The 24493-nt window shown below is 36.4% G+C and overlaps 1 protein-coding gene across 3 annotated transcripts in view; it reads right to left on the reverse strand.

Annotated features, from left to right (window-relative positions):
* C3H4orf17 (chromosome 3 C4orf17 homolog) overlaps positions 1-23626 on the reverse strand; it is a 39239-nt gene extending 15613 nt beyond the window's left edge. Inside the window, exons 1-6 of one of the 3 annotated variants that reach the window (XM_003899004.5) lie at positions 23341-23624; positions 21995-22099; positions 21400-21619; positions 12314-12523; positions 10699-10763; positions 1811-1954 (exon numbers count right to left, since the gene is read on the reverse strand). In XM_003899004.5, coding sequence (XP_003899053.2) covers positions 1811-1954; positions 10699-10763; positions 12314-12523; positions 21400-21532 — 552 coding nt within the window. In that variant the 5' untranslated portion in view covers positions 21533-21619; positions 21995-22099; positions 23341-23624. Of the gene's footprint in view, positions 1-1810; positions 1955-10698; positions 10764-12313; positions 12524-21399; positions 21620-21994; positions 22100-23340 lie in introns of all 3 variants that reach the window. The other 2 variants (XM_017958881.3, XM_017958882.3) reach the window with 2 other exon arrangements.
* Between the last annotated feature and the right edge of the window lie 867 nt (positions 23627-24493).

The following is a 24493-nucleotide window of genomic DNA, read 5'->3' on the forward strand; positions in this document are numbered from 1 at the left end:
AATCTTGATAAAACCTATTTTATCACTTTACTCCCTCTCTGTTCATTTATTTAGCAAATAGTCAACAACTATTTGGCAAAATGCCATTGTCTGTGTGCCAGTTAATATTTTTCAAGTGAAGTGATGAGTGCTAAGAAATCAGTTGTGAACAAGGCAGACAAGATCCCTGCCTTCAAAGAGTTTATACTTTAGTGAGTTTTATATCAACTGATGTCCAGCTAAGTTGATTTTTGTAAAATAGAAGATGCGTTTGAGAGGAGGGCTCTTTCATAGATGCCCAGAAACCCAGCTCTATAGGATCATGCTGGTCTATTGATACGCCCAAGGAAGAATGACAGTCTTACTAAAACTGCATTCAGATTATGGATTATTTGAGTTGAAAACTATGTATTTAGCTGATTTTCTACAGTTATCCTTTTGATCTTGAGTTGACTTTTCCTTTTAATTTATTTATTCAATATCCAACAAATACTCATCTAACAATTCCTAGGTATCTAGCACTCACCTAGGCACTGAAGATTAAGCAGTAGCAAAGGCAGACAAGTGTGAGATCTTATATGATTTAAATTTTAGTGGGAGTGGGGCGAGGAGAGAGAGAAAATATCAAACCAAATAAATAAGTCTGAACATACATATATAGCATATTTATGCAAAAAATAACAAAGGGTGATGGGATATAGAGTGACTGGTTAGCTACTGTAGATTAGGTTGTTAGAGAAAGTATTTCTGAGTAAGCGATACTTAAACTTAATGAGAAGCTGATCACTGAGCCAATAAAGGGAAAGATAATTCTTAGAGCAAAGCTCTTAAGGTGAGAATGAGAAAATTATAGAAAGATCAAAGTGCCAGAGTGTAGCAGGTGAAACAGTGACTCTGAAGACTGTGTATAATATAAAGTCTTTAGCCAGAATCATCAGGAAATAATGTATAAACATAAGTCAAATATGTAGATACTCTCCCTTCTATACATTTCCTTCTATTCTCCTTCTCAAGTTTAATCATCAGCATGAATTATTACATCAATGTCACTATCATACTCTGGGGTCTACTTTTAAAATATTTCCTTGTTAGACTTATTCAATAACCATCTCAACAATGTGCTCTGTTATTTGTAATTACAACTACAGATACTGATTACTTAAACTTCCAATTAGAGTCATCATTACAATCTTTTAACCCTTAGTTCGTTGTAGTGGGACTTACGGTGGTTCAATATAGAGGTTATCAAAGAGATTAAAAGAAGGAAAAATGGCAGATGACAAATATCAGCTGACTGATGTATTCTTGATTTTATATCATTCTCAGAAATAACTGTGGCTGGGGAGGGACTTTCAGGAAGCTGATATGACATATTACTATTAATATAACTAAGTTTATAACCCCAGGCAGAGAAAGTTTGAAGACATAGTTTTGCAAAGAAAAGAGGAAGAGATGAATGTTGATTAGAGGAATCTATGCTTTAAAATATGAGAAGTAAATGTATAGATTGCAGCAAGACATTAAGAATAGTGCCTCTCAAGTATTAAGATGATAATGAAAGATGGAAAGAATAGGACTGGGTTTGTTTGATAAACACCAGGCTTTTCATTATGTCTGAACCAAAGATTGTGTTAATCTAAGAGTGTCAAGATTCCAAGGAAGAGTAAGACTGGAAATGAAAATAGGAGTATGCCTTGAATTTTAGGCAGTCTTAAATCAATTCAGTTATCAGTAAGGAATCATTTAAGAGTTTTAAGGATGCTAGTGGTATAAATTTTTTTGTATATTCATGCTGTTTCCAAGTTATGGATTTGATAAACCTGATACTTACTTTTATTTCCTGATCCAGATAGTTTGGTATGCAAATTGTGTTTGCTTTCACATCATTCTTGATACTTGTCATCCCTGAAGAACAGGAGCCAGGAGTAGAGCATGCCTTTGGAGGTGATGGTGGACTTTTGACCTTAATTTCTTCCTAAATCAAAGGTATAATATAACCAATATACATTTGCACCTATCTATATTTTCTATGAAAACTCATTGTAAAATGAATAAGAAATATTGTGGTTAATGAGAGACACATGAAAGTAAAAAAGGTTAGTGTTATCTTAAACTATCAAATATTTATATTTGGAGACAAAACAAACAGTGATATCTTATTAACTTTTGATGAAATCACTTTAAACTCTTGGTCGAATAACAAGATAACAAATTTGTAGTATGCAATGTATAACCTTTTACATCGCAATTCCAGATAACAGCCAACTCATGACATATGAGATTTGCTGTTAAGTTGGGAAGATTTCTCTTTTGTGGCCAGGAAAAGACAGCTGAGAGGTTTTATGCTTTGTCTGTGAAGCAACTACATGACGCAAGTTGCTACCTCTTTGCTGTAAGTAACAGCTAACAGCTGGAGAGTTAGAAAGGCAAACTAAATTTCTTCCCTTGATCAGTTGGAAGGGAAATACAAAGGTTATTTTCTTGTTCTAGGAGGTAAATATACTGTTTGCAATTTTTAAAAATTAAAAGGTTGTGGGAGCTTTAAGTCCATGAAGAGTTACAGAAGCCTTAGATCCATGTGCCTGTTCTAGGAAAGGCTTTCTATCCTTCGAAGTGACTGATTTGTAACAACACATAGAACCTAGTACATAAATGAGTCAACAACCTGGGATTTTGATGATTGGAATTGATAGAACAATATTAAACTTTATGTTTAGTAAAAATAAAGCTATATTGTATTTGAGGTTTTTTTAAATTATACTTTAAGTTCTAGGGTACGTGTGCACAACGTGCAGGTTTGTTACATATGTATACATGTGTCATGTTGGTGTGCTGCACCCATTAACTCGTCATTTACATTAGGTATATCTCCTAATGCTATCCCTCCCCACTCCCCCAACCCCACGACAGGCCCCGGTGTGTGATGTTCCCCTTCCTGTGTCCAAGTGTTCTCATTGTTCAATTCCCACCTATGAGTGACAACATGTGGTGTTTGGTTTTTTGTCCCTGCGATAGTTTGCTGAGAATGATGGTTTCCAGCTTCATCCATGTCCCTACAAAGGACATGAAGTCATCCTTTTTTATGGCTGCCTAGTGTTCCATGGTGTATATGTGCCACATTTTCTTAATTCAGTCTGTCAGTGATGGACATTTGGGTTGGTTCCAAGTCTTTGCGATTGTGAATAGTGCCACAATAAACATATGTGTGCATGTGTCTTTATAGCAGCATGATTTATAATCCTTTGGGTATATACCCAGTAATGGGATGGCTGTGTCAAATGGTATTTCTAGTTCTAGATCCTGGAGGAATCACCACACTGTCTTCCACAATGGTTGAACTGGTTTACAGTCCCACAGTTACACCAACAGTGTAAAAGTGTTCTTATTTATCCACATCCTCTCCAAGACCTGTTGTCGTCTGACTTTTTAATGATTGCCATTCTAACCGATGTGAGATGGTATCTCGTTGTGGTTTTGATTTGCATTTCTCTAATGGCCAGTGATGATGAGGATTTTTTCCTGTGTCTGTTGCCTGCCTAAATGTCTTCTTTTGAGAAATGTCTGTTCATATCCTTTGCCCACTTTTTGATGGTTTTTTTTTTTTTTTTGTAAATTTGATTGAGTTCTTTGTAGGTTCTGGATATTAGCCCTTTGTCAGATGGATAGATTGCAAAAATTTTCTCGCATTCTGTAGGTCGCCTATCCACTCTGACAGTAGTTTCTTTTGCTGTGCAGAAACTCTCTAGTTTAATTAGATCCCATTTGTCAATTTTGGCTTTTTTGCTATTGCTTTTAGTGTTTTAGACATGAAATCCTTGCCCATGCCTATGTGCTGAATGGTATTGCCTAAGTTTTCTTCTAGGATTTTTATGGTTTTAGGTCTAACATTTAAGTCTTGAATCCATCTTGAATTAATTTTTGTATAAGGTGTAAGGAAGGTATCCAGTTTCAGCTTTCTACATATGGCTAGCCAGTTTTCCCAGCACCATTTATTAAGTAGGGAGTCCTTTCCCCATTTCTTGTTTTTGTCATTTTGTCACAGATCAGATGGCTGTAGATGTGTGGTATTATTTCTGAGGCCTCTATTCTGTTCTATTGGTCTGTATCTCTGTTTTGGTACCAGTACCATGCTGTTTTGGTTACTGTGGCCTTTTAGTATAGTTTGAAGTCAGGTAGCATGATGCCTCCAGCTTTGTTCTTTTGACTTAAGATTGTCTTGGCAATGCGGGCTCTTTTTTGGTTCCATTTGAACTTTAAAGTAGTTTTTTCCAATTCTGTGAAGAAAGTCATTGGTAGCTTGATGGGGATGGCATTTAATCTATAAATTACCTTGGGCAGTATGGCCATTTTCATGATATTGATTCTTCCTATCCATGAGCATGGAATGTTCTTCCATTTGTTTGTGTCCTCTTTTATTTTGTTGAACAATGGTTTGTAGTTCTCCTTGAAGAGGTCCTTCACAACCCTTGTAAGTTGGATTCCTAGGTGTTTTATTCTCTGTGAAGCAATTGTAAATGGGAGTTCACTCATGATTTGGCTCTCTGTTTGTCTGTTGTTGGTGTATACAAATGCTTGTGATTTTTGCACATTAATTTTGTATCCTAAGACTTTGCTGAAATTGCTTTTCAGGTTAAGAAGATTTTGGGCTGAGACAATGGGGTTTTCTAAATACACAGTCATGTCATCTGCAAACAGGGACAATTTGATTTCTTCTTTTCCTAATCGAATACCCTTTATTTCTTTCTCCTGCCTGATTGCCCTGGCCTGAATTTCCAACACTATGTTGAATAGGAGTGGTGAGAGAGGGCATCCCTATCTTGTGCCAGTTTTCAAAGGGAATTTTTCCAGTTTTTGCCTATTCAGTATGATATTGGCTGTGTGTTTGTCATAAATAGCTCTTATTCTTTTGAGATACTTTCCATCGACATCTAATTTATTGAGAGTTTTTAGCATGAAGGGCTGTTGAATTTTATCAAAGATCTTTTCTGCATCTATTGACATAATCATGTGGATTTTGTCTTTGGTTCTGTTTATATGCTGGATTACGTTTATTGATTTGCGTATGTGGAACCAGCCTCGCATCCCAGGGATGAAGCCCACTTAATCATGGTGGATAAGCTTTTTGATATGCTGCTGGATTCGGTTTGCCAGTATTTTATTGAGGATTTTTGCATCGATATTCATCAGGGATATTGGTCTAAAATCCTCTTTTTTTGTTGTGTCTCTGCCAGGCTTTGGTATCAGGATGACGCTGGCCTCATAAAATGAGTTAGAGAGGATTTTCTCTTTTTCTCTTGATTGGAATAGTTTCAGAAGGAATGGTACCAGCTCCTCCTTGTACCTCTGATAGAATTTGGCTGTGAATCCATCTAGTCCTGGACTATTTTTGGTTGGTAGGCTATTAATTATTGCCTCAATTTTAGAGCCTGTTATTGGTCTATTCAGGGATTCAACTTCTTCCTGGTTTAGTCTTGGGAGGGTGTATGTGTCCAGGAATTTATCCGTTTCTTCTAGATTTTCTAGTTTATTTGCATATAGGTGTTTATAGTATTCTCTGATGGTAGTTTGTATTTCTGTGGGATCAGTGGTGATATCCCCTTTATCATTTTTTATTGAGTCTATTTGATTCTTCTCTCTTTTCTTCTTTATTAGTCTTACCAGCTGTCTACCAATTTTGTTGATCTTTTCAAAAACCAGCTCCCAGATTCTTTGATTTTTTGGAGGGTTTTTTGTGTCTCTATCTCCTTCAGTTCTGCTCTGTTCTTAGTTGTTTCTTGCCTTCTGCTAGCTTTTGAATGTGTTTGCTCTTGCTTCTCTAGTTCTTTTAATTGTGATGTTAGGGTGTTAATTTCCTGCTTTCTCTTGTGGGCATTTAGTGCTATAAATTTCCCTCTACACACTGCTTTAAATGTGTCCCAGAGATTCTGGTATGTTGTGTCTTTATTCTCATTGGTTTCAAAGAATATCTTCATGTCTGCCTTCATTTCATTATGTACCCAGTAGTTATTCAGGAGCAAGTTGTTCAGTTTCCATGTAGTTGAGTTATTTTGAATGAGTTTCTTAATCCTGAGTTCTAGTTTGATTGCACTGTGGTCTGAGAGAGAGTTTGTTATAATTTCTGTTAAGTTTATTATACAGACTTATTTTTGGAAATATAGTAACACATTAAGTCCTTAATGTTGTTTTTAGTTCTTAGAAACTGACTTTACATGAGATGATGTATAACAAATCCATTTTTTTTTTTTCTCATCAACTGGTATGGTTGGCTCCGTGTTCCCTCCCAAATCTCACCTTGAATTGTGATAACCCCCACATGCCACCGACGGGACCTGGTGGAATTAATTGAATCATGAGGTCAGGTTCCCCCATACTGTTTTCATGAAAGTGAGTTCTCGTGAAATCTGATGGCTTTTATAAGTGGCCTCCCCCTTTCCTTGGCTCTCACTTCTCTTGCCTGCTGCCATGTAAGACATGCCAGTTTTGCTTTCTGCTATGATTTAAGTTTCCTGATGCCTCCCTAGCCATGCAGAGCTGTGAGTCAATTAAACCTCTTTTCCTTATAAATTACCTAGTCTTGGATATGTCACACAAATAAAGTCCAGCAATTGAGTCATGAGTCAAAGAAGAAATAATAATGAGAATTAGACTGAATTCAGTTTTAACTCAGTGAAAATGGTATATACAAAAATTGTGAGAGTGGCTAAAGCAATTTTAAGAGGGGAATTTATAGCTTTAAAATACATGTATTAGAAAGATAAAATGAGTTGGAAAAAGAGCAATAAAATAAAGTATGTAATAGAAAGAGAAAACTAATAACAGCAAATATTAATAAAATAGAAAATATACAACATAGATAATCAAAAAATCATGAAAATCAACTCTTTGATATACTAATAAAATCAATAAACTTATTGAATAAACTTTTGTTGAAAATCATAAACTTCTTTTAATTGAGAAAAACAAAGACACAAATCAACACAACTAATATGTAAAAGGGTACTTCTTACAGAACCAGCAGATATTTTTAAAAGAATATAAGGATATTATGCATAACTTAGTCAATAAATCTGAACATTTAGATTGAATAAACAGTTTTTAGAAAAGAATATAGTACCAAAAATTGAATCAAGGAGAAATAGAAAATCTGAACAGTTTTATAACAAAATAGTTTTTAAAGCAAAGAATAGTGTCCGGGATGAAGAGAGTAACTTTATAATGATAAAAAGATCATTTTATCAAGAAGATATAGCAAACCTAAACAGTTTTATGCCTAATAAGAGAGCTTTAAAATACGTGATTAAAAACTGGTAGAAATGAAAAGAGAAATTTAGAAACCCACAATTATAATCAGAGATTTCAGCACCTTTCCCTCAATAATTGGCAGAAAAAGCAGCAAATCGGTAAGGCTACAGAACGAGGGTTCCCAAATCCCTGGACCACAACCTGCTGCACAGCAGAACGTGAGCGGTGGGAGGGCAAGTCGGCATTACCGCCTGAGTTCTGCCTCCTGTCAGATCAGCAGCGGCATTAGATTCTCATGGGAGTGCAAACCCTATTGTGAACTGCGCATGCAAGGGATGTAGGTTGTGTGCTCCTTATGAGAATGGAATGCCTGATGATCTGAGGTGGAACAATTTCATCCTGAAACCATTCCCCCCATCCCACCATAGGTCTGTAGAAAAATAGTCTTCCAAAAAAGGTTGGGAGCTGCTGCCACAGAAGACTTGAACAACAGTATCATCTAACTTGACCTAATTGATATTTATATTGCATTCTACCAAACAACAGCAGAGTGAACATTTGTTTCATGGGTACATGAAAAATGTATTAAGGTCAACAATACTCTAGGCCATATAACAAGTCTCAATAAATTTAAAACATTACAAAGTATACAAAGTGTGTTCTCTGACTACAGTGGGATTAAATTGGAATTAATAACATAAAGATATCTGGAAAATCCCCCAAATATTTAGAAAGTAAATAACATGATTTTAAGTAATGAATAGGTGAAAGAAGAAATCAAAAAGGATATCAGGAAGTATTTTGAACATAATGAAAATGAAAATTCAACATAGTAAATTTTGGGGGATGCAGGCAAAGTAATGCTTATAGGAAAAATGTAATACTAAATGCTTATATTGGAAAAAAAAAGTCTCAAATCAATGACGTAAGATTTTACCTTCTATAAAGATAGGAGCCAAAGTCAGTGAAATGGAAACAAAAGCAAAACGATAAAAATACTCAATGAAATGAAATATTGATTCTTTAAAATGGTCAATAAAACTCACAAACCTCTAGCTAGACACATCAGGAAAAAAAGAAGACACAAATTGCCAAAATCAGGGATGAGGAAACAAACATTAAACATTATAAAATAATAAAAGGAATATTTTATGAAAAACTTTACATCAATAAGTCAACAGCTTAGATGAAATGGACATATTCTTTGCAAAATACAAACTACCAATGCTGGCTAAAGAAGAAATAGACAACCCAAATAGCCTATATCTATATATATATAAAAAAAAAAAGAAATTGAATTTGTAGTTAAAAACCTTGACTCAAAGGAAATATCAAGCCTAATATCTTACTGAAGATTTCTACTAAACTTTTAAGGAAGAAATAATATCCGTTCTACATAAAATCTTCCAGAATATTAAAGAGGAATTCCAAACTTATTCTATAAAGCCAGCATTATGCTGATATTTAAACCAGAAAAAGACTTTATAAGAAAACTATAAACAAATATTCCTCATAAACATAGACACAAGAATGCTAACAATATGTTATGAAATTTTAGTATATAACAAGGATAATACATCACGACCAAGGGAGGTTTTTACCAGATGTCCGAGGTTGGTTCAAATTTGAAACGTAGCCAGTGTAATTCACTATATTAACAGGCTAAAATGCAAAATCATTTGATCATCTCAGCTAGATACTGAAACAGCATTTGGCAAAATACATCTCTCCCCATTTCCGTTAAAACTCTCAGCACACTAGGAACGGAAGGGAACTTTCTCAGTCATATAAAGGGCATCCATGAATAAAGTACATTAACATAATACTTTTTTTTTTTTTACAGTCCAATTTCAACTCTTTTATTGTTCAGGTACAAAAATAACTACAATAGCAATTTGAATATATATGGATTATTTCTCCTAGGCTTTTCCATGCCTTGCAAAAACAGAGAAAGTCTGAATGCTTTCCTCCTACAATCAGGTACAAGGCAAGGATGTCTGCTCTCGTCACTTCTATTCAACATTGTACTAGAGATTCTAGCCATTGCAATAAAGCACAATACAGAGATAAACAGCAAGCAGATGTGAAGCTCTAATGGAAAAAATTATAAATTTTTGAAAGACACATCAAAAAAAGAGCAATCCTCAGACGGGAAGGAAATATTTGCAAAAACATGCATGTAACAAAAGATTTAATCTAGAATATATGAAGAACTTTTACAATGTCATAATAAAAAAGTCAACAACCCAATTTTTTTTTTCTTTTAGACGGAGTCTTGCTCTGTCACCAGGCTGCAGTGCAGTGGCACGATCTCAGCTCACTGCAATCTCCACCTCCTGGGTTCAAGCAATTCCCCTTCTCAACCTCCCAATAGCTGGAAATACAGGTATGCACCACCATGCCCAGCTAATTTTTTTTTTTGTATTTTAGTACAGACGGGGTTTCACTATATTGGCCAGAATGGTCTCGATCTCCTGACCTCATGATCCGCCCACCTGAGCCTCCCAAAGTGCTGGGATTACAGGCGTGAGCCACTGCACCCGGCCAACAACCCAATTTAAGAAGTGGGCAAAATATCTAACAATATATTTCTTGTGAAAAGATATATACATGACAAGTAAGAATTGGAAAAGATGTCAACCTCATGAGGAAAATGCAAATTAAAACCACAATAAGATACTACTACATACCCATTAGGTTGACTAAAAATAAAAAGACTAACCATTCTAAGTTTGGGGAAGATGTGGAGAAAAGAAAACTCATATGCTGCTGGTGGGAATGTAAAATGGGACAATCATTTTGGAAAACAATTTGGCTATTTCTTAGAAATTTAAACATACAACTACTATAAAACACAGTTATTTCACTCATAGGAATTATCCAAGAGAAAAGAAAGTATATATCCAAACAAAGACTTGTAGACAAATGTTTATATTAGCTTTGCTAGAAATTGGGAGTGACCTAAATGTCCCTCAACAGGTAAATAGATCAACACATTGTAGGATAACTATACAATTGAATACTACTCAGCAACAAAAAGGAATGAACTACTGATGCACTTAAAAACATGGATGAATCTTAAAATAATCATGCTGAGTTAAAGAAACCAGATTTTAGAAAGAGAACTCACCATATGACTTTATTTTTATAAAATCCAAAAAAGCCCATGCTAATCTTTAGTGACAGAAAGCAGACAAACATTTGCCTGTGGGACGGCCAGAATCATGAGAAAACTTTTGGGAGTGATGAGGATGTGCATTCTCTTGACTGAAGTGGTAGTTTCCCAGGTTTGTATTTGTCAAAGCTCATTAAATTGTGCACTTTGAATATGTGTATCTTATATTATGTTAATTAGACTTTACTAAAGCTGTAAAAATATTGTGAAACATGGTGACTTTTCAGAAAGATATGTAAAGAAAAGGAGAGGAACTGACAGAAGTCAAACTAAATAGATAGTGGTACATAGCTCTTCCTTACCTTTTTAATTACTAAGGGATTCTCATTGGAAGTTTTGAAGCACTCTTTAATTTTTCTACTGGGCTCTGAAATAAAATTGAGGAAAAATGTATTTAGATTAAACTGAAAAAGAATCTATATCACATGATATATGTGTCAATTGCTGAAATTGATGAGAGTATTTCTGACTTTAAGGTCAATTCAGGAATCTGTTTATAAATGTTAGGAAATTTGCAGGTAAATGGCATTATAATAACATAAAGTATTTGCATTTAAAAACTAGTTCTATGCCCAAGATGATAATATAAGAACACACAGAAAATGCTTTCTTGATCTGGTTAAACTGATTTAAAAAGTATATATTTTAGTATAAGACATATTTTTCTCTGTTTACTGTCCATATAAATGTCACTTTATCTAATTAAAGAGAATTTTTTTGTTGTTATTTGACCTTTAGACAGAAAGATGATTTGTGCTGAGTTACAATTACATTCTTTATTTTCTTTCTTCTTTTATCAGCCTCTCAACCCTACCCATTTCATACTCAGTCATATAACTAAATCCCCCTAAGTTACCCTAAAACCACTTAAAGTTTTACTTCATTTCCCTTTACATTAATTTATAGATAAAAGAAAAAGATGACCTTTTCCCATATCTGCTATAGAAATCTTATTAGGTGGTGACACCTGATTCCCATCAAAGGCCTCTTTCTTGCAAATGTAGTTTTTAAGTTTCTAGGTTCTATGGTATAAAAAGAGACATGAGAAATAAGGGAAAATAAGTGGGTTTTGACTCTTCATTGCTAGCGGAAGGGAGGGAAGAGAAATTCTTGAAAGGATGAAACGAGTTAAGTATGAAGACTTTAGAATGGTGTATGTCCACATAGTGAGTACTCTATAATTGGCCAGTCCTATTGCTATCTTTAGAGATATATTTTACTACATTATGCCGTAATAATTTTCTTGTATCCTGACAGTTTTAGTAACAGTATGTAAATTGTATAGGGCAAGAGAAAGAGAAGAACTGGATATAATTTCTACCATGCAGAATTCCTTTCTTCTATTTTACCTTGCTCTTTGGATTTTTCCACACTTTACTTTTGATCAATGCCTTTTTCCTTCAATTCAGTACAAATTAATTCAATTGTTTACTAAGGACCAGGCACTGAGCTGGACCTGGGGAGAAAGGAAGGATGGCAAAAACACGGAAAGCAAAAACACAGGGCCTGACCTTAAGGAGATGACAGTCTCATGAAGACAGTGTAAACATACAATTTCATTCTTACTGCGTTTCCTGGACTCGATTTTCATCTGACATAGTTTCCCTATCAGTGTTGGATCAACATTCATTTCTGGCATCTTTTAGCTAGTTTTGTAGGGATTAGAGAATAGGACCACACCAAATATGTCTTAGGTACTATTAATAATAATGGTAATAACATTTTTGACATCATCGTGCTACTGAGATGAGATTAGAAGAGTGAAAAAAATTATAATATATAACAAAATTTATGCTCCTCACAGTGAGGAAACTTTATGTAAAAACCACTGCAGCTATTTTAGCATCATATAGACTCCCCACACCCTTGTTTGCAGGAGGCATAAGGAAACATTTCATCAATTCTAACTCAACTCACCAGAATGAGGCCGTGGAGGCACTTTGGCACTGTTTGGGGCTGGTGACACTCCTCTTACAGGGCTGTCCTGGACTGCAGTGCTGGGTGGGTGACTGCACTTGGCAAATGGTATTCTGTTCTTCTCTAAGTGGTTAGACTGGCCAGCTCCCCACAATGTTCCCAATGCAGTCTCATCATCATTCACAGTACAGATTGGAATGTTATTCAAGCCTAGTTGAGTAAAGATTATAAAAAGAGAAAGATCAAACAACCAGATTAGATGTTTGGAAGGTTTTCTTTGAACGATCAACAACTCCCCAACCAAATATCATTAAATGTATGTAAAACATTGGACTTCAAATTGTGTGAACCAAAAAAAAAAAAAAAAAAAAATGTATTATGAACCAGTGTAAGGTAGACATTCTTTGAAAGTCAGTGTAGCCAATTATATGCTTCCTTAAAATCTCCTGCCATTTTGTCAGTATTGAGAGCCAGACCACATCTTCGATCTTGGTCTGGGATTCCAGTGGAGTAGACCTTCTTTTTATCCCAGACAAATCTCTCATTTCCCAAAGCTTGATAATGACTAAGAGGGTTTGTGCTGGCTGTTTTCAAGAATGTCAGATTTAAATTTTTTAAAGCATCCAGAATGCCTCAATGTAAATAGGTCTTCTAGAAGAGATACCCTGGCTCCTCCTTTGTCCTGGCAGAAGGTAAAAAGCTGTAGGAGCTGGGAATAGGAGCCAGGATAAGGTAAATTGTGACAGAAGGAGGAAGGAGAAGTTGGTATAAAAGGAACTCCTTCCTCATACGAGAGATTTCTGGGTTCAATCACTCTCCTAAAAATAACTATTCACTTTTGGCTCAAATATAGGATTTGGTTCAAATATTAAGTTATAGAAAGGTTCTCTTTTCAATATCAATGCTATGTCATGGGAAACTGGACAGCTTAGGAAATGAGGGTGTGCTGGGTATTGCTTTCTGTTAATCAGCGAGTTATGAGAAGTAGTAAAAGATGACTGCTTTGTCTTCCCAGAAATTGCCAGGCAAGCTTCTCGATACTGTTTTCTACAATTGCTCATTTTTCCAAATCTCCCTCCAGTACCACTGTTTCACCTCATTCTGAATTGTCTTCTCCAATAACATCAAAATCATCTTTGCTGGCAACTCTGTCTGAAACGTGCCCCATCACTCTCTGTCCCTTTATGTGCTTTTATTTTTTCCACAGCATTTGTCACATATCATAATACATCTGTTTGCACATTGCTTATCTGAGCGGCATTAGAATGTAAGATTAAATTATTTAAGATATCGATCTTAAATACACGATATACAATGGTCACAAATTTAAGATCTGCATCTTTTTTTTTTTTTGAGATGGAGTCTCGCCCTGTCCCCCAGGCTGGAGTGTAATGGCATAATATTGGCTCACTGCCACCTCCGCCTCCTGGGTTCAAGCAATTCTCCTGCCTCAGCCTCTTGAGTAGCTGGGATTACAGATGTGCACCACCAAGCCCATCTAATTTTTTGTATCTTTAGTAGAGACGGGTTTTTACCATGTTGGACAGGCTGGTCTCAAACTCCTGACCTGTGATCCACCCCACCAAAGTGCTGGGATTACAGGTGTGAGCCACCATGCCTGGACCGATCTACATCTTAAATACACATTTAAGCTAATGCTTATTAGCTAATTTGGAATATTAGAATATCTAACAAATTAGTTTTGGAATTACAGTTTAAAATGTTAAAATGATTTTACATTTCTGATTTTAAGTAGAACACTATGAAAATATTATTAAGTTGGTAAACAGTAAAGAAATGGCTTAAATTATCTATATTTATAAGTATAATTTATTTAACTTACAGGAGTTATTTACAACTTAGTGAGAATTTGATAAGTATGTAAAATATTTTTTAAAATCAAGTATATTTAATGAATAAGTGTCATTTAAAGCTTTTAAAGGTATTTAATTAACAAAGTTTGTAAATGGGACCAAGTGTTAATCAAAGATTTCCCCCCACCCCAGAAGTGAGTGTTAAAATTAGCTAGATTTCTAAGGCAGACAAATAATGTTGGAATTGAAAATTTTCTTTCAATTGAACATATATTACTATGAGCATGGCTTTGTGGCAGGCATTAGAGGAGAGTTGAAGACATAAAAATTAGTCCCTTGCCTGCCAATAGTTTTGTAATCTATGATAAGAAAATTTGAAGCAGAATGTGAAAGAAAATATAGAAGAGGTATATATCAAGTGCTTTGAAGTATATAAAACCAGAAAAAAAATTATTCAATTTAATACTATTTGTTCTTCATAGAGAAAAAAAAAAACAGTTTCAAATAAAAATTAAATGTGGGTTTTGGGGTTTTTTCCCACATGTAGGTTGTGAAAAACCGTACCCTCAGGTTTGGTCAAGACAATGTATTCCAAGGCCATCTATGACTTCTTTATAGTGACATCTGTTTGCTTCCCCTTGGCCTTCATTTTCCTAATCTCCTTTAGGAATATGACTTTGCTAGTCACCTAGCCATTTTCCTTGAATTTGTTTCCCTCTGCTGGTTCTCTCTGTGCTACTTAGCTGAAATTTCCTCACTCTACCCCAAGTTCGACCTTCTCTGCTCCTCTCTCTGCCCTGGCCTGTCACTCATTCCTTCCCACTTTGACGACTGAGTCCGTCTTCTAACCGATCGCCCAACGTCTAGTAAGGTCCTGCTCATCTTCCACTTTCTACAATACAGCTAGAATGATTTTTTGAATGAAATCAATTCCTCAGGGACATAGAACTATGAGACTGCTGGTGTAGAATATAAATCCTGTTTAAAATCTGTCAGTAACTCTACAATTTTATCTGGATGCAATTTAAACTCCCTTCCTCCCACAATGATTTATCTAGCACCTCACTTGTGGTAACCACTCCTTAGGAAGTTGAGGTAAATCATGAACAAAACAGACACACCTTCCTGGAGATCCCAGCTTAGTGGAGGATTTCTGAAACTATTCAACTAATGATGAAAATAACTATTATCACAACATATGGTGTGGTAATTGCTATAGTACCCCCACCACCTACCTAGATCATGCCTTCAGCACCTAGGCTTTCAGCTCCCCAGCTCCACATATGTCAGTTACTTATGGCTCATTCTGAGTCCCTCTCCGGGAATTGCTCTCGCTCTCATACACAGCGAGAGCTCTTGTGCACAGTGACTGGTTGGTAGGAATTACAAAGGCCTGGCCCCCTTACCTGGAATTGAGACACCTCTGAAGGGATATCCCAGCTCCACTGCTCCTCCTGCAATTGGCTGAGGTCCCTATTGTTTCCGCAGTTCCACTTCCCCTTCTACCCAGTTCTTCTTCCTTTACTTACTGCTTTCTTATCAGTGTTGTTCCCAAAAGCACTTCCTAATAAAGCTCCTTCACACAAATCTCCACCTCAGAGTCTATCTAAGACAATTGCTCTAAAGAAAAATATAGAGTACTATGAAAAAATACCGTAAGAAAATCTAATTTAGATTGAGGATGTGGAGCCTGAAAAGTCTCTCTGAAATGATATTTAAACCAAAATGAGGAACCCCAAATAATGAGGGGAGGTTTATAATTAGAGGGAAGAGTATGTGTGGAAATCCAGACAGAGGTGGGAAAGAGCTTGTGACATGTTCAAGCAACTTAGACAAGTCCACTGTGGCATATGCATAATGGGGGAGGGGGTTGATAGGAGATGAGGCCACATAATAGGGAACATTTTAGCCTATGTCAAAATGAACTGCTTTATCCTAAATGCATGGGAAGCCTCTGAAGGATTTTGCGTAGGATAAACAGTCTATATATGTATGTTTTTGTTTGTTTGTTTGTTTGTTTGTTTAAGAGACAGGGTCTTGCTTGTCACCCAAGCTGGAGTGCAGTGGCACAATCATGGCTCACTGCAGCCTTGAACTCAGGGGCTCAAGTGATCCTCCTGTCTCAGTTTGAGTAGCTAGAACTACAGGTGCACCACCAACTCCTTACCTCAAGCAATCCTCTCACCTTGGCTTCCCAAAGTGTTGGGATTGCAGGTGTGAGCTACTGAGGCTGGCCTAAATAGGCAAATATATTTTAATATGATCTTTCTGGTTGCTCTATGGAGAATTGACTGGAGAGAGGGCAAAAGTGGAAGTAAAGCTGCTATGAGGGCTGCAAGTTGCAAAGTAGTAGTCAAAGCAGGAGATAATAGTGGCCTAGAATGGAGCTGTGACAGTAGCCATGGAGAGAAGTGACTTAATTTATAAAATATTTAGAAGGAAAATGACAAGATCAAGCGAAGTATTGGAAGGGGAAGAGAATGAGGGAGAGGAGTTAAAGAAGAACTTCGATTTTACAATACTATTTATTTGTTAGGATACATTGGTTGGGGGACCTTGCTTTTGAAGGAAGATCAAGAGTTCAATTTTGAAGAGCAAAGTTCAAGGTGCCCACGAGGCATCCCGTGCCTTGCAAGTAGACAGTTGAATATATAGGTCTACACTTTTGAAAAGGTGTCTGAGTCTGAGATACATATTTGAAAAATATTTGGCCTATAGAGGGTATTTGAAACTTGTGAATGAACATATTTGTCTAGCATCCCATTACAGATTAAAAAGAGGAAACAGCCACGGACTGAGCTGTGAGGGACTCCAGCATTTACTGAAGAACAAAAATAAAGCTAGGAAGGAGAAGCCACAGAGGTAGAGGAAAAACAACTAAAGCATATGTTGTTACAGAAGCTACATTTTTTAAAGGTTAAGAAAGAGAGAGAAAGGGAAAGAGAAAGAGGAAGGGAGGAGTGGTTAACTGTGTCAAATGCAGCTAAGGGGTCAAGAAGAGAATTGCAGTGTAGTGGATATCTGTCAGTTCTGCCCAGGACCTGTTTCTATCTTTCCTTAACAACACTACCCGGGTTATTTTGCTTCATTTTCCTCCCCTTATCTACCACTCTGCAGCCCCTGCAGCCATATGTTCTGGGGAAGATTGAACCAATTCCCCTTGCTGTAGTGATTGGTTATCTGAACCATGGCCTACTAATTTGTGCATGCCACTTCCCTGTCCATGGGGATTCATTCAAGGATAGCATGCGACCTGGTGTGTGCTGGTAAAATGAAAACATAAAGAGAATTTTGCTGAAATCTGCTGGGGAAGAAGTCAGAGTGGCATGCAGATGTGAAACTAGGAACTGATTTAGCTATGTTGCCACTAGGAGAGGAGCAAGCCAGCTCTAGGATGAGTCTGGAATTGTGGAAGGCAGAGAGAAGAGCTTTTAAAAAACAGGTTGTTTAAGTGGGCCATCACCTCAAACCTAAAGCCCACCTCCCTTATGGACTTTCCAGTTACTTGAGCCAGCAGATCCTCTTTGCATTGGATTTGTCAAACTGAAGAATAGTGGTAAACTTAGCAAGCCCAGCCTATGCAGAATGGTGGGTGAAAAGGCCAGGCTTCAGTGGGCTGAAGAGTGGCTCCGAGGAGAGGAAGTAAAAACATGAATGTAGACATTTCTTTTGGTTGTGAAGAAATATAAATTCCCTAGCATGATATCCAGAGCCTGCCTAAATCTGGCCTCTTATCCACTTCTCCACCCCGACTTTCCATTATCCCTTCCCTCCTCCCCACATGCTCCATAACAGGCATATGGAGCTTCTTCTACAAAGTTTCCTAATATTCCTTTGCTGTTGCCTTTGCCTTCCTTGTTTGTATACTTAACCCTGATGTAGGTATTATTGTTACTAATGTCATTTCACAGAGTGACTTGACCAGCCAGAGAGTCCAGCTCCTGAGGGCAGGCTCTTGCCTATATTTTCATTCTAAATAAATGTTTGTTGAACGAATGAATAAACGTATAGATGGCTGAATGAATAAAGAGATGATCAATATTCATGCCTTTAAATATCACTTCTATGCTGATGACTCCCGATGTGCATCTTTACTCCTAAGTTCCCATTTGAGACTCAGACATAGATTTCTATTCTAGGTTTGGGATTGTAGGTAGACCATTTCCATTTGGATGCCTGGTGTTACTACACATGCAGTATGTATACCACTGAATTGATTTTATTGTCTGATGAGAATGTGAGCTCCATGAGGGTAGGGACATTTTTTTCCTCCCTCAGAAACTTTGCTCTATCTCCCACATCTAGAACAAAGCTTCTTATGTATCACAAACTGAATAAATATCTGCTGAATGAAATGACTTCACCTTCTCCCTTTCAGCTTCCCTGTTTCATCATTTTTTAGTTATAATAACTAAGGGTGGGGAAAGGTGCAAAGGGTGTGTGATTTGTTCCTCTTCACCTTCTATACTAATCAGTAACCAGCACCTTTTCATTTCTTCCCTACAAACTCTCTCTAGCCTCATATTCTGCCATTGCTTGGTCCTGCTGCCAGGAGCATAGCAGGGATGCTTGTCCTCGTGTATCTGCACAGGTGCAGCAGCCTCCTAATTCTCTTCTCTATCTCCGGGCTCTGCCCTTTTTTTCAAAAAAGCTTGGTTTATTTCTATCATGGCATTGTTTTTTTATATTTAAATTTAATAATTAATTTTTATTTTTATTTCAATGTTTTTGGGGGCACAGGTGATTTTTGGTTACATGGATAAGTTCTTTTTTTAACTTTTATTTTAAGTTCAGGAGTGCAACTGCAGGCTTGTTACATAGATAGGTACACTTGTGTCATTGGGGCTTGTTGTACAGATTATTTCATCATCCTGGTGGTAAGCCTAGTACCCATTAGTTATTTTTCCTGACACTCTCCCTCCTCCCAGTCTCCACCCTCTGAATGGCTCCAGTGTGTGTTGTTCCCTTCTATGTGTCCCTGTGTTCTCATCATTTAGCTCCCACTTACAAGTGAGAACGTGTGATATTTGGTTTCCTGTTCCTGCATTAGTTTGCTGAGAATAATGGCTTCCAGCTCCATCCGTATCCCTACAAAGGACATGATCTCATTCTTTTTATGGCTGCAGAGTATTCCATGGTGTATATGTATACATTTTCTTTATCCAGCCTATCATTGATGGGCGTTTAGTTTGATTCTACGTCTTTGCTGCCATGAATAGTGCTGCAGTGAACATACAGGTGCAGGTGTCTTTATAACAGAATGATTTGTTACTGATAAGTTCTTTAGTGGTGATTTCTGAAATTTTGGTGCACCCATCACCCAAACAGTGTACACTGAACCCAGTATGTAGCCTTTTATCCCTCACCCCCTTTTCAACCTTCCCACTGAATCCGTAAGTTCATTATATCATTCTTGTGCCTTTGCATCCTCTAGCTTGTGTTTAAAAACTGTATACTTTACAAGCGCCCGCTTGTGAGAATATGTAATCTTTTGTTTTCCATTCATGAGTTACTTCACTTAGAATAATGGCCTCCAGTTCGATCCAAGTTGCTGAAAAAGACATTATTTCATTCTTTTTTATGTCTGAGTAGTGTTCCATGGTGTATGTATACCACATTTTTTTAATCCACTTGGTTAATGAGCACTTAGGTTGCTTCCTTATCTTTGTAATTGTGAAATGTTCTGGTATAAACATGCATGCACATGTGCCTTTTTCATATACGACTTATTTTCCTTTTAGTAGATACCCAGTAGGGGGATTGCTGGATTGAATGGCAGTTCTGCCTTTAATTCTTTAAGGAATCTACATACTGTTTTTCCTAGTGGTTGTATACTAGTTTACATTTCCACCGTAGGTGTAAAAGTGTTCCCTTTTCACCATATCCATGCCAACATCTATTGTTTTATGACTTAATTATGGCCATTCTTATAGGAGTAAGGTGATATCTCTTTGTTGTTTTAATTTGCATCTCCCTGATAATTAGTGATGTTGAGCATGTTTTCATATGTTTGTTGGCTGTTTGTATATCTTCTTTTGAGAATTTTGTATTCTTGTTACTTGTCCACTTTTTCATCAGATTATTTGTTTTTTCTTGCTGATTTCTTTGAGTTCCTTATAGATTCTGGATATTAGTCCCTTGTCAGATGCATAGTTTGCAAATATTTTCTCCCACTCTGCAAGTTTTCTGTTTGCTGATTATTTCTTTTGCTGCGGAGAAGCTTTTTAGTTTAATTAGGTCCAATTTATTTGTTTATTTTTGTTTTTGTTGCATTTGCTTTTGTGGTGTTAGTCATGAATTATTTGCCTAAGCCAAATGACATTGGTTTTTAATGTCACTTTTTCTGTCACCTCAGGAATATGACACATTTCCATCTGCTGGGGCTCACTATGGCAGCATTTCTCTGGGGGATAAGAATTTCAGGGATAAGTGTAAGGGTCTATTTAGATTATACCCAATAGCCAATGTTGATATGCTACTTTGTTGGGAGTGGTATCACACAGTCACCGCATCCTAGGTGAATTGGCTGGTTCACCCTGTGAAGTCCAAACAATTCTGCTTATTTTCCATATATTTAATAACCTTGAGAAATGTACCCCTCAAAACATCAGAACCCTTTTCTCTTCGTACCTCTCAAAACATCTCAGAATGCAATGTGTTTAAAAACTGTATACTTTTAAAATTCTTCAATCCAAGCTCAATTTAACTGCCTCCCTCAAAAGGGAAATGCTGTTATTAATGTCTAATTTTGAGTAATTCTATTGTATAAAGTTAAAGTAAAAGGTAGGAAAGGAGAGAGGAAGGAAAGAGAAGAAAGGGAGGAGGGGAGAGAGGGAATGAGGTCAGGAGGCAAGGAGGGAGGGAGAAAAGACAAGACAGAAGGGAAGGAAGCAGGAGTAAAACATATGCTTCCTTAGGAATGATATTTAGCATGTAGATGTTAGCATGGATGTGTGGATTGTTAAAATACTGAAATATTTTTATATCAATGGGTCAAGGCTGCCCTGAGCTCCCTGAGTGGTCCTCCACTTTGGCCCCTCTCCAGGTCCCTATCCTAACAATCAAGCAATTTAAGTGTTACTGTATGACACAGAGAGGGACTCCAGGCCCCTGCTGTCACTCCAGTGCTGGCACCTAGTCCCAACAGTCAATGCCCGTACCTCTCCAGTGGTTAAATATTTTGAATAGCAGCCTTGTGTTTACCTGCCAGAATTAGCAAATAGCCCAAGTGTAGAGGATAGAGACACATACTAGGACCTTAAGTCACCTTACCTTTGATGTGGCAGACTCTTCTGGGATGAGGGGTGTGTCTGACTAGAAAGCAGCTTACATTTCTAGCCATAATATGGCTGCCTTTGCCTTCGATCTGAAGAGCAGATGTTGGAGGGTTGAGGTTCATGTTCATGGTGTGTTTATTTTCCCCTCTCCACTGTTGTCACAAAAGTTTTTGGGGTCTAACTTGATTGACCTCACTTCCAGATGTGCTCAGACCCTGAAATCACAAAATGACAAACATTCTGACAAGAGTTTCTTGTCATTTTCTTTTATATCAAACATTTCTTCATCTTCTTTGCTTGAACTAAATTGTTTCTCATGTTACAGCAATGTGAGGCTATTTTGTTTTCAGACCAAATTTTTGTAAACGTTGAAAAGCATAGGCATGGGTGGATCATAAAAAATTTACCTAGAGGAAAATCAAAGTGTTTGATTTTGAAATATTTATATTATATTTATAAAAAGCATAGGTATATTCTGTTTTTAATTTCATTTGAGCTCACTTTGTTGGCTTACCAACAAAAAATGTATTACATGATTATCAATTTTGATACAGTAAATTTAAATGATGACTTTTAAATACAATACTCACAAATGCACTTTACATTGAATTAATTTTAAGTAAAGACTCTTCATATTGTACTTATAAAACCCAGCATCTTAAAATGTGTATCATCTTCTCAGAGAATGGTAAAACCTAAAGGAGGAAAAAAGTCCAAAAGAGTGATATATCTAGAGATGATAAACCAGAGAACATTTGCCATATTGTTGTTTGCAATACTGAGTAACAGTTAACATTTTTAGACACCTACGGTGTCATAGACCTGGGAGATTAAAGATAATGTTATGTATCTTGGTGAATTCACAACCATGTGAGAAAAAACTTTTCTGGATTAAGAACATAGAAAGTCGTTATTTAAACTTTCTTGAAAATAGTATACAATTTTGAAATCTAAGAAGGATGATTTTCTGGTGCCTGTTGCATTTTTTCTATCTTACATGGAAATCTTATTCATTGTAGCAGAATTGGGAAATACATGTTTTATTTATAACCATGGCAGAGATTTTTTGGGTTAGAGTAATTTGCAGAGTTTAAAACATGTTCATGTTCTAGAAATTGATCTCAGGATTTTGTTGGGATGGATGCTTTTAGATCATTGACTGTCTTTTTAGACCAAAGCAATCTATGTTTAAGTGCTTCATGCTATATACTTAGAGTGTATGGTGTATAAATTCCCAGCCTTGTTGCCACAGAACAACTGGTTTTCAGGAACTTCAGTTTGATATACATAAATACTAAAATTATCCTAGGTTGGGTAAAATATATGTAGATATTAAATCCAGAAAATATCTATCTAGCAATAAAAAGTGTATTTTCATATTGCTCTTTGTGAATATCATAGTGAGGAGCTAGTTCTGACCTCTTTGTTTAAATCACACTTTAGACTTACTCATTCTTTTGGTGTGGGGCCTTTTGTACAATTGAGCCAGTAAATTTGCTTTTTACTTATATTGAGGGGAAAGGAGTACAGCAGGCAATTTGGAGAGTGAAAAAGACATTAAACCAGAAATTTAAAGATAGGATTCATGGTCCCAGATTCGCCACTAACCAGCAAAGTGACCACAGATTAATTGTTTTATTGCCTAGATTTCAGTCTGTTTATCTATAACCTGATGAAATTGACTTAAGTGTTAGCTGATATTATTCAGTTAATCTATGTATCTCTGTCCCACATCAATTCTCTTAGATTAAAGGGTGGTGATCCACTTTAAATTTTGAAAAAAAAGTCAACAAGAAAACAATGTGTATTTCATTTTCTTAAAAGAGACTTATTTGGCTTTTACATACTCTTGAAAAAAGAATGAACTTGAAGACTATTAACTAAATCATACCTAAAATTTTATAACATTATTCTAATGATGATTTTAAAATTATACCTGAGGACAGTATTAAAAGCAGGTGACTTGCTTACAGGAACTCAAGTCTGTTGATACCCTCCCAGCCTTGTAAGATGTCTAGACTGAGTTTTTGTTAATCTCCTTAAATCTCTGCACTTAAGCTAGAAGTTTTTAGTTGGTAGAGACAGACCAATCTCGAACGCTTCCAAAATAATACAGCTGTCTTCATCCAGTTTCTCACACTCTTTCTCCAAGGAGCCTATGTGGCTCCCTGGTTGTCAAGATATGTTACATAGCTTAGTAACGTGGTAACATTCCTTAGAAAAATCTGAGTTCTAGAACCTCTCACCTACTATTCTCAGACCTCCAGTTACTCACTTGACAAAACCATGTGGCCACAAATGACTTTCCTCAATTTTGAACATATAATAGAGTTAAATCCAATGCAAGATAAAGAAAAAGAAGAAAAATAAAACAAAGAGCAATATAAATCAAATTTATAATTTTTCCCACAATTCTGCTTAAAGAACAGTTATGATATAACCAAACTTAGCTTAATCCAAAACCAACGGGGAGAAGGTATACATGCTTTTAAGGAGTTTCTAATAATTGTGAATGGAATACACTGCTCTGGTAGTCAGGATGTCTGTGCTAATGACCTGTTCAACAGCCATGAAAAAATATTGAAATGTTAATGAGAAGTCATAGAGAAACATACACGCATGTACATGTGGTGCTTCACAAGACTTTTCAGAATACACATGATTTTGAATTTCTGAATTACTATCTCTGAAAGCAATATAGACAATTTCTGAAAGGCAAATACTAGCTTAAAACAATGCAAGGATAGAGCCTAATTGGTCTGTTTTCTTGACTGGCCCAAGAATTAAAGGCTTAATTGCCTTTACCTATAACCCATTCTTATGCCCTATGCCTCCCTGTTTTACTGTAGTTTATGGGGGATTTTATGGGAGATCTAATTGACTTTCTAAGGTAATTTTTATATTTTGAGATTTTTAGTTTTCACTTTGTATCAGTTGAGAAACTTTTTTACACAGCTAATAACAGAGAGCAGAAATCGTGTTTTAAGTAAGATAGAAAACATGTATTTCTTCCTCACATGAAAGAGTTCAACCGTCTAGGGTTGCTATGGAAGCTTTATGAAGCATCATTATGGACCTCGGCTTCATCT

This window comes from Papio anubis, chromosome 3, assembly GCF_008728515.1.
Source record: "Papio anubis isolate 15944 chromosome 3, Panubis1.0, whole genome shotgun sequence".
NCBI lineage: Eukaryota > Metazoa > Chordata > Mammalia > Primates > Cercopithecidae > Papio > Papio anubis.